Raw genomic sequence first — 11,718 nt, 5'->3', positions numbered from 1 at the left:
ACATATAGCAAGCTAGACCAACACCCTTATATGTTAGCCTGTATATCAAATATTGAACCGATAACAATATATATATATATATATATATATATATATACTTTCTCAGCCTTTTGGCTAAAATTACAAAGTGATTTATATATATATATAAATGTTTTTTGGATTATATGTTTTTTTTTTGCCAACGTATCAAGAAAATAGGTAAGAAACTTGTTTATTATGTGATAATTTTTTTAGAAGCCAGCATCCNCCCTCCTCTTTATTAGACCTGCAAATTTTTACGGGCAACTTACAAAAATTTCACTACTTTAGGAACTAATTATTTATATTCATGACATATAGTTTGGAATATTACATTTAATATAAGATTTCAGTGGTCGGATACATGTATTGAGTTGTTTCAGATACAATTGAAGCGAGATACATGTTTTAAAGCGTTTGAATTAAATGATTATAATTGATTTGCTCAAATCTATAGAGTAATTTACAATTGTTAACAACTTTTGAGGATCTGCAACATAACAACTTCAAAAAAAATTCCAAAAATATAGAATTTCGTTCATTCTTTTTTGAGAAACATTAAAAGTGTATAAAATATTCTTCTTTCCATTAATTCAATTTTATTTCTTCGAATCTTGATCTATATTTTTTTTTAACAATAGTCATTTTTATTCCAGATCAAAACTGTGATGGTGAAGGTATTTTCACGGTAGCCAGATTCATATACATACTAGATGCATTAACATGAAAATCGGATACAAGACATTAACAACTTAGATACATTAACCATAAGCAGATACAAGACATTGAAAGCTTATAGATTTATGTATCTGATTTAACTTTTCAAAATATATGATATAATTATTAAAAAGTGATATTATGAGCAATATTTTTAAACTACTAAAAAAAAGTATCAAACATTGTTGGTGTAATATACCACAAATATAAAATATTACAGTTGAAATAAAATGAACAAAAACGTATAATTAAATCTTTAGGCTGAGGCGCAGATATCTCGCTCTCTTTAAGGAGATTCAAGCCCACTGCGCATAATCTACATTGATCCAGCAGTAATACTCTTGACTTGTCCCCTCCAGGATACAACAATCCAACAACGTCGTACAACTCAAGCAACTCCGTATTAGTTGAAGAGTTCAAAGCTCCACAAAAAGAACACCTTCCTTCAACATATAATTACTCTCTTTTGTATAGTGAATATAGTTGAAGACTTAGAATATTTTTCTAAGTCTCAACTCTCTCTTTCACTACACTAATCTCAATATAATACTACTCATCTTTTTCACTCTATATTTTCTTGTACATCTCTTGTTGTCTCTGCATCTCCCCAACACAAGGAAGACCACACTATTTATAGGTGATGAATTCTTCCTTGCAATGAATAGGAAGATAGTGGGTAGTAAATTTGCCAAATGAATGGCCCAAATGGTACATAAGTTACAAGACATGAAGAAGGAATAATGGGTGAAATGAAGAGTTGGTGGTTACATAAGTTACCAACAACTAATGACCACTTTCTTCCACAATTGATGAGAGTAAAGAGACACAAATGTAATGTCCATCAATAGACATAACATAATACATAATGTGACATAATATATTTTTATTAATATTAAAATGTCACACCAACAATCCCCCACTCATTTTAATATTTAGATAAGAGAATTCTTCATAACTTAGTTGAGGGTAGACTATTATGCATAATGAAGGTGTGCTCTGCATTGAACCTTCACTTAGTAAAATAATAACCTTTACTCCAGAGTCAGTAGTGATCTCAGACTTGAACTATGACTGCTTAAGGGAAATAAAGTATCACTACTTACACACAATAATCAAGGTGTTGACATAAGCTTTAATAGCCAGCACATTACGGCCTTTTGCTATCCCAATTTCATGAGTGTTTTTGAGAATAAGCTCATTCTCATAGAAAGCGACCTACTTTCACACTCACATAGGTGAAATCTGTCAAGGGTGCTCCTATAATTTGACACCCCACTCATACGAGAACAAACTTTCATTGAGAGTTCAAAGACTCAACCTCCACAAATCATTATAGGATAAATGCACTCACATCATAGGGATTGAATAAAATTAAGAATAGTGCATTTCACAACAAGTCATCATATAGTTATTTTTAGAAGTTAAACTCAACTTTATTTTATATGATATCATGATTCATGCATGGATTCTTGTTAACTAAATAACTACTACATGCTCAAGTAAATTAATTATATAACACTTATTGTATTAAATTAAATCACGTCGTCAATATATATAATTCAAACTCTTAATTAACAATATGCAATTTTTAAATTTTATTGTTTTATGTGACAGGAGTATGGTTTATGCATTTGCCATTTAGAACGTCACGTAAGCTGGGGAATGAAATGGCATTCATTGTGAAAGATGGAAAAGGCTCTCAAGAGAAATTGCTTCCTCCCCCTCCTGATATGCCCCAGTGTTGAATTTAAATATACCTCACATTTAACTATAATTTATTTTTAATTTTGGAACATACTCTAATGAGGGGAGAAAGAAAAAATGTATTTGCTTATTGATTTTATTAATTCGTTACTAAGACATATATATAGCTTTGGATATATATATTTATGTCTTTGTTTTTCTTATATGTAATAATATTGATATTTTATGTTGCTTATTGGAGCTATATTTAATATGATAATAATGTGAATCTGATGTTATGTTAGTATTGGACTCTCCCAATTTCCTTCATTTACTTATATTACATATTTTTTTATCGTTGTTCAATCGTGTATTCTTTTGTTATTTAATATTATTCTATTTGCCTTATTAGTATGTTTTTCTATTTAGAGAAAAAGGGAAAAAGTAAAAAATAGTGGTAAATGGTAATGGTAATAAGGATATATAAGATTTTGTTTAATTACATTGGCAATATATAGGATTAAGATTTGTTCTTTTGTCTTTTAAATAAAATTAGTGTCACGCACCCAAATGGAATGAGATATGCCATAACATTCAGTCAACTTGCATCAAGCGATTATTTATAATGTAGTCAGGGGTGTCAAATAGACGGGTTGAATTGAAATTAAAGATATTAAAATGGATTGAAATAGAAATTGGATTGGGTCCTGACTCGCCAAAGTTTACTTTGGGCTAAAATGAGCTGGATTCCAATGAGCTTAAAAATGGGTTGGGTCTTGACCCGCCCATTCAATACGTTTTATCTTAATAATTTTAATATATTATTATGCAGTCATTGCCTCACTTTATGTCCAAATGTCCATGTATCATAATTTATCAAATTAATAACTATATTCAATGGGTTTAGTAACTTTTTTTAAAATTATCGTTCGATAACAAACAACGACAAAATAAAAGTGGAGGTAAGCTCAATACCAATTAGAAGGATTTCAAGAACAATAATATATGTAGCGTTATAAGATGATGTTATTGCTGTTAAGGTCTAAAAAAGAGGAGCTTGATGAATGATTCAATTTTATGTATCGAAGAATTAGAGTAAATAGAAAGCAAGGAAACCAACTGTATTTTTAAAAATATAAATTAATCGCAATTTTGAAATAACTTGAGAGCTCATGAAAATAACAAATATGAAAACTATAAAGACTGCAACTTGACTTATTAATAAACAACTTGAAATCTCCTTAAAAACAACAAAAAGGAAAAATTTAAAGATTGCAATTTTACACATTAATAAATAATTTGTTTTTAATAAAATCAACTGTATTTTCAAAATTATAAATTAACTTTAAATTCTCATGTTCTATCATTTTTTGTTAATAAAAATTGTTCCACCGGACTATGAAAGTATATGTACATATTTCTTTAAGTAGCATATCGATATCCATTGACTCATTTTCTGCTTCTATGTTTTAAAATATTATACCCCACAAACACAATATAATAATATTATCAACAAAAAAGTAAGAGATGAATTTATCTGAACAAATAATATTTTTGAAGAGTGTTATCATTATAATATAATCAAATTATCTAAGAATTACATAGAGGTCTGAAGAGAATAAATTAAATGTTTTTTTAAAAAAAACTCAGGATTTATATCTTCACGAACACAAACAAATAATATTAAATGTATGATTTCAACAAAGAAAGAGTTGTAATTATATTAGACATATCAAATTATTTTACCTTGTAAAATCAAATTATGCAAGAATATCTAATCATTTTCATTATAGATATATCTCCTATAATCTACAAAATATGATTAAATAAGATAAAAAATTATCTAGCAAAAGAAAAAATTTAAAAAGATAAAGAATAAGGAGAAAATTGCATTTAATCATAAGTCCTCCTATACATATAATTAGTTTTGCCAAAACATAAACAATTCAAAAGGAAATAATAGAATAGAAACATTACTTCTTAAGCACCTAAAAAAAATAAAGAATAATCAATACATATAGCTCAAAATTCATTAATCTCCATCTCTGGATAATTTCATTTCATCCTATATACAAGAGTTATGAAAAATACACTACTAAAAAATCAGTGAATACCGATCTAAAAATTACCGACCTCAAATGAAGATCGGTAATTTCCGACCTCCGGAGGTCGATATTGTTAAAAAGAATAAAAAATTAAAAAAACTTAAAAAAATCGACTACTTGTAGTGCAAAATAAAGCGGAAAAATAAAATTCCGACCTCTGGGAGGTCAGAATTTTTCCTGGAAAAATTGAATTACAATAAAAACCGACCTCTTGATGTCGGTATTAAATAAAATAAATAAATAACAATATTTTATTTTTTCTCAATTAAATATGAAAAACAAAATTGAGAAACATTTTGATTTAATTTTATTTAAATCGTCTTCCGGAGGACGATTTTGTGTAAAATAAAAAATAAAAAATATTATAATACCGACTTCCGAAAGTCAGTAAAATTAAATAGTATGTAATTAAATTAATTTTCATTAAAATATTTATATAGTGACTTCCATAAAATTAATAAATTAATAGTTTCAATTAACTTTAAATTAATCGTCTTCCGGATGACGGTTTTATATAAATTAAAAAATAAATTAATATAAAATACTGAGCTCATGAGGTTGGTATTTTTATTCCATCCAAATACTTTTAGTAAAAGCGACATTCGGAGGTCGGTTGTTTAAAATGTTCCTATTAATCATAATTTTGCTAGCATAATACTAAAGTTTCATTTACACCTACAATTGATTGTTTAAAAAAGTTTAACAATTTTGTATAGTTTTATAAATAAAAAGTTAGAATACTGTAACATCCGGTAAGTTGAAATAACTATGAAGAGGCTTAAAATCGGAAATAGTCTTTTTTGGAAGGAATTCAAAAATCTGGAAAAACTTGGTTAAGTGTAACATCAGCTTTGTATTTAATTTTGAACACCCATTTACAGCCAAAGCTTTATTCCCACTTGGTAATGGAACAACCTTCCAAGTCCTATTGTCCTCCAAGGCCTGAATCTCATCCTTCATTGCCTTTATCCATCTTGCATCCTTAATAGCCTGGTTATAACATTTTGGTTCTGACTCTGCAGACATCTGAGCCACATAACATTGGTATGATTTGGACAGACCATTGTAAGTAATACTATCAGCAATGGGGTACAAACAGGAAAGGGCAGACTTAGAATTTTTTCCAGTAATGAAGTCCTTTTGCCAGATAGGAGGCTTACTAGTTCTACCTGAAGTTCTTTTGGAAGGAGCCAACATTTCATCAGGATTGCTCAGTATGATAGGAGAATGCTCCAGATTCTCATCAGAGGCAATACTTACACCATCAGCTATAAATGCAGGAACATCATCTAAGTTCTCATCAGAGGGAACACTTACATCATCAACCACAACTGCAGGGACTTCATGTTCACTGTCTGCTTCCACCACAGTTGTAGGAGTGGGAATTGTATGTATGATAGGAGCAGAATATTGGTTCATGGAAATCAAGAACTTATCATCATTAACAAGATCTCCAAGAGTACTTGCATTGTTAGTTTGAAAAGGAAAGATGTGTTCCATTGATAGATTTAGCCCCCAAGTCATATAGCTTATAACCTTTCTGGGTGCTACTATAACCCAACATGGCTGACTTAATGGCTCTAGTTCCAAACTTGTCACCCTTAATCAAGTTGGTTGCATAACACAAGCAACCAATAGTCCTCATGTAACAAAGATCAACTTGCTTCTTGTATATCATGCAATAAGGATATTTGTTCCCTAGAACAGTAGAAGGAACTCTATTGACTATGAACACAGCAACCAGAATACATTCACCCCAGAACCTAATAGGCAAATGTCCTTGAAATCTGATAGCCCTAGCAGTTTCAAGTATATGCATGTGCCTTCTCTCCACAACCCCATTTTGTTGTGGAGTGTAGGAACAAAATTTTTGATGAATTATGCCACGACTATTAAACAATTCCTTGCACTGTGTATTGAAAAATTCACCTCCATTATCAGACCTGAACATTTTTACTTTCTTGCCAAACTGTGTTGCAATCATATTCAGAAAATTCTTAAGTAATGCACATACATCAGATTTAAGATGCATTAGAAACACCCAAGTCCATCTAGAATGGTTATCTACTAGAGTAAGAAAGAACTTCATATTATCATGAGTAGCAACCTTATATGGTCCCCATACATCCATATGAATCAAGTCAAAACAGTGCAAAGATCTACTAATACTGGATTAAAATGGTAACCTAGTTTGTTTGGCAATTGGACAAACATCACAATGTTTCAAAACTAGAGTATGTCTATTATTCACTACAATTAGCTTTCTAATGACAGCCATAGGCACATGTCCCAATCTTTGATGACAAATAGTCCATTCTTCTCTGCAATCTGCCACAGCCAAAGCTTTAAAACTACTGCCTTCATTCGCTATTGGTGATCTCATTGTGTAAAGGCCATTGTGTTCATTACCAATCCCCTTCACCTTCCCAGTGAAGAGGTCCTAGAATATGAAAAATCAGGAAAGAATAATACACAGTAGTTCAATTCTCTTGTCAGTTTGGACACTGACAGGAGATTGAAATGAAATTTAGGAACACACAACACATTGTGAATTACATCACCTCCTTCTAATTGACAATTTCCAGACTGTGTGACTATAACAGAATCATCGTTAGGAAGTTGGACTTTGCCTGAATTAGGAACTGTCAGACTAGTGTTCAACAATAATTCATTCCCTACCATATGATCAGTAGCACCACTATCTACTATCCAATGTTCATGTTTGGTAGGTAAAATAGAATGTGAAACAATACTAGCAAAAATACCTGTTGAATTAGCATTGTAAGCCTGAGAATTAGCAGCGGAATCAGATAGTACTGGCTTGTTCAGCAGCTTAAGGATTTGGTTATACTGATCCTGTGTAATAGCATTGTGTTGTGGAGGTGTTGTTGACATAACAGAAGCTGCAGTGACTTTCTTCTTCCCTTTGAAATCAGCTGGATATCCTATTAACTTGTAGCAATTATCCTTAGTGTGGCCTTTCATATTGCAATGCAGCGTTTGAAACAAGCCTCTTTAGAGTGACCTCTCACGTTACAAAACTCACAATACAATGGAGGATTTCTCACGAGTCCCACCTGAATCACCACTTGAGTTGGCAGGACCTCCTGAGCCTCCTGAGTATTCTATTCCATTCGATTGAGAACCTAAGCTCATAGAGTTTCCAGATCTATGTGAGAATAATGCAATTAGATCCATAACAAACCACTAGTAGAGTGTTCACCAGACAACACTCTTTGACTCTCATCTTGTATAATCATTGCATAACATTGATTCACACTCGGAGTGGGATTCATCATCAAAATATGACTACGTGCCTGACTGTAATTGTCATTCAATCCCATTAGAAACTTCAACAACTTTTGCCTCAACAAGCTATCAGTATAATCTTTCGATTTAGCACAACCACAAGCAGGAGGTGGAGTAATAGAGTCATACCACAAGCAGGAGGTGGAGTAATAGTCATACTCATCCCAAAGATCTTTCAATTTGGAATAATAAACAGAGACAGGAGAAACTCCCTGAGTTAAGGTGGCAATTGCTTTGTGAAGATGAAAAATCCTTGACATATTAACTTTGTCAAATCGTTCCTTCAAGTCAGTCCAAACTAGATGAGCACTTGAACAAAAAAGAATTCCACTGACTAAATCCTTACTTACATTGCTCAGAATCCACGAAATCACCATTGCATTGCAACGATCCCAGTCCTGTTTTTCAAAAGCTTCCTTGAAATCATCACGTTGAACAAGTCCATCAATGAATCCTAACTTGTTTCGAGTCAATAGATTCAGACGCATTGCTCTACTCCAAAGAGTATAATTCTCCATCCCTGTGAGCTGAATTCCAATCTGAACAGCACCAGCTACATCATAAGAAGACAAAAACAGAGGATGATTGTGATCTGGTTTCGTCGTCATGTTGATACAAATTCGAAAATTCAGCAATTGGTCTTTGATGAATCTCTCAGTTCTTCACTAACACGGTAGAGAAACTCCTATATTCATACAGATTGCTCTGATACCATGTTGAATTTATAATTAGAATCACAATTCCAGTTGGAAACTTCTAGATTCATAGAGAAATTGAAGACATTGCAGAGAGAAAAATTGAATATTGAATTAGAGAGGAAATGATTTTACAATGACTTACCTTACTCAACTAACTGTATATATGTATATATAGTGGTCCTATATGATAACCACCTCATCTAACTATGGTTAATTTAAGTAACCAAACGTCTAACTAACTCATGTGAANTATCACGTTGAACAAGTCCATCAATGAATCCTAACTTGTTTCGAGTCAATAGATTCAGACGCATTGCTCTACTCTAAAGAGTATAATTCTCCATCCCTGTGAGCTGAATTCCAATCTGAACAGCACCAGCTACATCATAAGAAGACAAAAACAGAGGATGATTGTGATCTGGTTTCGTCGTCATGTTGATACAAATTCGAAAATTCAGCAATTGGTCTTTGATGAATCTCTCAGTTCTTCACTAACACAGTAGAGAAACTCCTAGATTCATACAGATTGCTCTGATACCATGTTGAATTTACAATTAGATTCACAATTCCAGTTGGAAACTTCTAGATTCAGAGAGAAATTGAAGACATTGCAGAGAGAAAAATTGAATAATGAATTAGAGAGGAAATGCTTTTACAATGACTTACCTTACTCAACTAATTGTATATATGTATATATAGTGGTCCTATATGATAACCACCTCATCTAACTATGGTTAATTTAAGTAACCAAACGTCTAACTAACTCATGTGAAATATGAACAATTTTAACTAACTCTAACCAACTTGTATTGTATCAGTTATCCAATATCAATTTGCATATACTCAATATTAAGCATAAGTACCAACACTAGTTGATCCTATTGATGACAAAATTGATTTTCTTGCAAGATCGATTTGTGTCCATCTAGTGTTGACACTTAGTTTTAAACTTAGAAATAATATATTTGTTAAGCATAAGTACCAACACTAGTTGATCCTATTGATGACAAAATTGATTTTCTTGCAAGATCGATTTGTGTCCATCTAGTGTTGACACTTAGCTTTAAATTTTGAAATAATATATTTGTTGATGGATTTAGTTGTTGGAATTATGAAATTTTAGTTTGTGGATTGATGTTTAATCGTTGTGTAATCACAACACATTATTAATGAAACAACAGATAACAAGTCTCGTCTTCTTTGCCTTCAGTGCTAACGTACGTGTTACAATGGTGAAATTTACTCTTTGCCAGAGCCCCAGAAACACTTTTAACCCTTGGCTGCTGGACTGCTCTATCATTTTTAGCTCCTTTGCATCAGCCTGTTCACAACTTTAGCAGCTTTCCATCCACTTTGTCAACTTCTAAAACTTATATTGTTTGTGAAGTTCCAATTGATTGGTGTTTACATGGTGAAATTTTTTACAGTGGGACGTTAGTTGTGTGAGACACATTTGAATTTTTTACTCTCTTAAAGTATTTTGTTTCAACTTCTTTCCACGAAAGGCGTCTTTATGTAGGGTATAGTTATGCAGGTATCTAGTGAAATAATCAGGATACATGCAAACTGATTAGTCGTCACCATCATTAGGAAATAAATGGGTCATAGATGTGTAGGGCCAAAACCAGATAGATTGGTGTACAACTGTAATCCACATATGAATCTACGATGAGACCTCTAATTTAACCAAGTCCATGATCGCCAAAACCAGATAGATTGGTGTACACCTATAATCCACATATGAATCTACGATGAGACCTCTAATTTAACCAAGTCCATGATCATTAATTGGTGACGGCTACTAACATGGGTTGTGGTGCAGTGGTGGAACTGTTCCACCCTTAATCAAAGATCTGGGGTTCGAGTCCTAAGTATGGATAAAATCTTGTTGAGAGTGTCACTCGGGTCCTGCAGTGTGCGATCTGAATTTAGTCAGGGCTTCGATGCGGACTTTAGACACCGGATGGAAAAAATAAATTGGTGATGGCCATGGTATGAAAAGGCAATCACCATAGTTGTAGTCTTCATCAGCTGAACAAACATGAATTGACAGGTAACTTTTTTTTCAAACAGCTTGAAAGTGAAGTTTGTATTGCAGTTATTTTTTCTTTCTTTCTGGTGTATTGTAGTTCTTGTATTTGAGTAAATATCAATGTTTAAAATTAAAATGACATTATTTTTTTATGAATCCACCTTGAGATTTCAAGTTCAAACTTCATGCGCTAATTTTTTATTTTTCAAACCCCCTTGGTAAAAATCTTGAATCCGCTGTAATAGCTGAGTATTGGTGGAATACCTTCACTTGCAATTTTAGTATATGCACGGTCCTTAAAACTATGTAATTTGTTAGTTAACCATATTTATTACTGTGTGTCATTCGCTTTTTAAGTCGCACTGATTCTATAATTTAAAAAGGGAAAAGGGTCAAATATATCCCTGTATTATTGGAAATAGTTTAAATATATCGTACGTTATACTTTCGGTTTAATTTAAATTTTAAGTTTGATTTAACATGTACTTAACCGTTCAAGCAGTGGGTCAATATTGATTAGATATATTGGGCAACATGAGAAACTGAACTTAAATGTGTTGTGATGTTTAATTGGAGTTGTTGTTTGTTTTCATCAGTGGTCAATGGACCAACAATTTAGTAGCATTAGAAAATTAGGGCAACAAAGATTAAGGGTGTGTTTGGTATGAAGGAAATGTTTTCCAATTTTCTCATGTTTGGTTGGGTTAAATGTTTTGGAAAATGTTTTCCAAATCAACTCATATTCCTCAAATTCAAGGAAAATGACTTCCCTTCAAAACTTAAGGGAAACATTTTCCAAACCTCTCTTCCAACTTCAAATTACAATTACTTTTTTGTTTAAAAAATCAATTTATATTGTCTCTACCCTCAAACCAGCCCCCCAACCACTCCCCCCAAAAATAATAATTTTAAATCTTATTTTTAAATTCAATTTTTTTACCCCACCTTCACCCCTACCCCTACCCCCTCCCAAAAAATATTAAAAATTGTTTTTAAAAGATATTTCTAATTTCAATTTTTTATTTTTTTACCCCCACCCACTACCCTCGCCCCCCATTTGCCCCCCTATCAGCCCCCAACTCCCTTAAAAAAATAATAATTTAGGTTTGTTTTTAAAATATAATTTTTATTTTTTCATCCCGATCATCGATCACCC

At 32.1% G+C, this 11,718-nt stretch overlaps 3 protein-coding genes across 3 annotated transcripts in view; all 3 read right to left on the bottom strand.

Annotated features, from left to right (window-relative positions):
• Nucleotides 1–11,718, bottom strand: part of LOC125859487 (protein yippee-like) — a 164,658-nt gene that overhangs the window by 86,307 nt on the left and 66,633 nt on the right. The gene's annotated exons all lie outside the window — the stretch shown is intronic.
• LOC125858813 (uncharacterized) lies at nucleotides 5,995–7,508 on the bottom strand. Its single transcript, XM_049538608.1, has 3 exons — nucleotides 7,080–7,508; nucleotides 6,778–6,963; nucleotides 5,995–6,492 (listed from the first exon to the last, which is right to left on the bottom strand). The coding sequence occupies exons 1-3, from the start codon at nucleotides 7,506–7,508 to the stop codon at nucleotides 5,995–5,997; spliced, it is 1,113 nt and encodes a 370-aa protein (XP_049394565.1).
• Nucleotides 7,566–8,440, bottom strand: LOC125858812 (uncharacterized). The gene is made up of 3 exons (XM_049538606.1): nucleotides 8,099–8,440; nucleotides 7,729–7,990; nucleotides 7,566–7,669 (listed from the first exon to the last, which is right to left on the bottom strand). The coding sequence occupies exons 1-3, from the start codon at nucleotides 8,438–8,440 to the stop codon at nucleotides 7,566–7,568; spliced, it is 708 nt and encodes a 235-aa protein (XP_049394563.1).

Source organism: Solanum stenotomum, chromosome 3 (genome assembly GCF_019186545.1).
Source record: "Solanum stenotomum isolate F172 chromosome 3, ASM1918654v1, whole genome shotgun sequence".
Lineage (NCBI taxonomy): Eukaryota > Viridiplantae > Streptophyta > Magnoliopsida > Solanales > Solanaceae > Solanum > Solanum stenotomum.
This window is presented reverse-complemented; position numbering and strand designations above follow the sequence as displayed.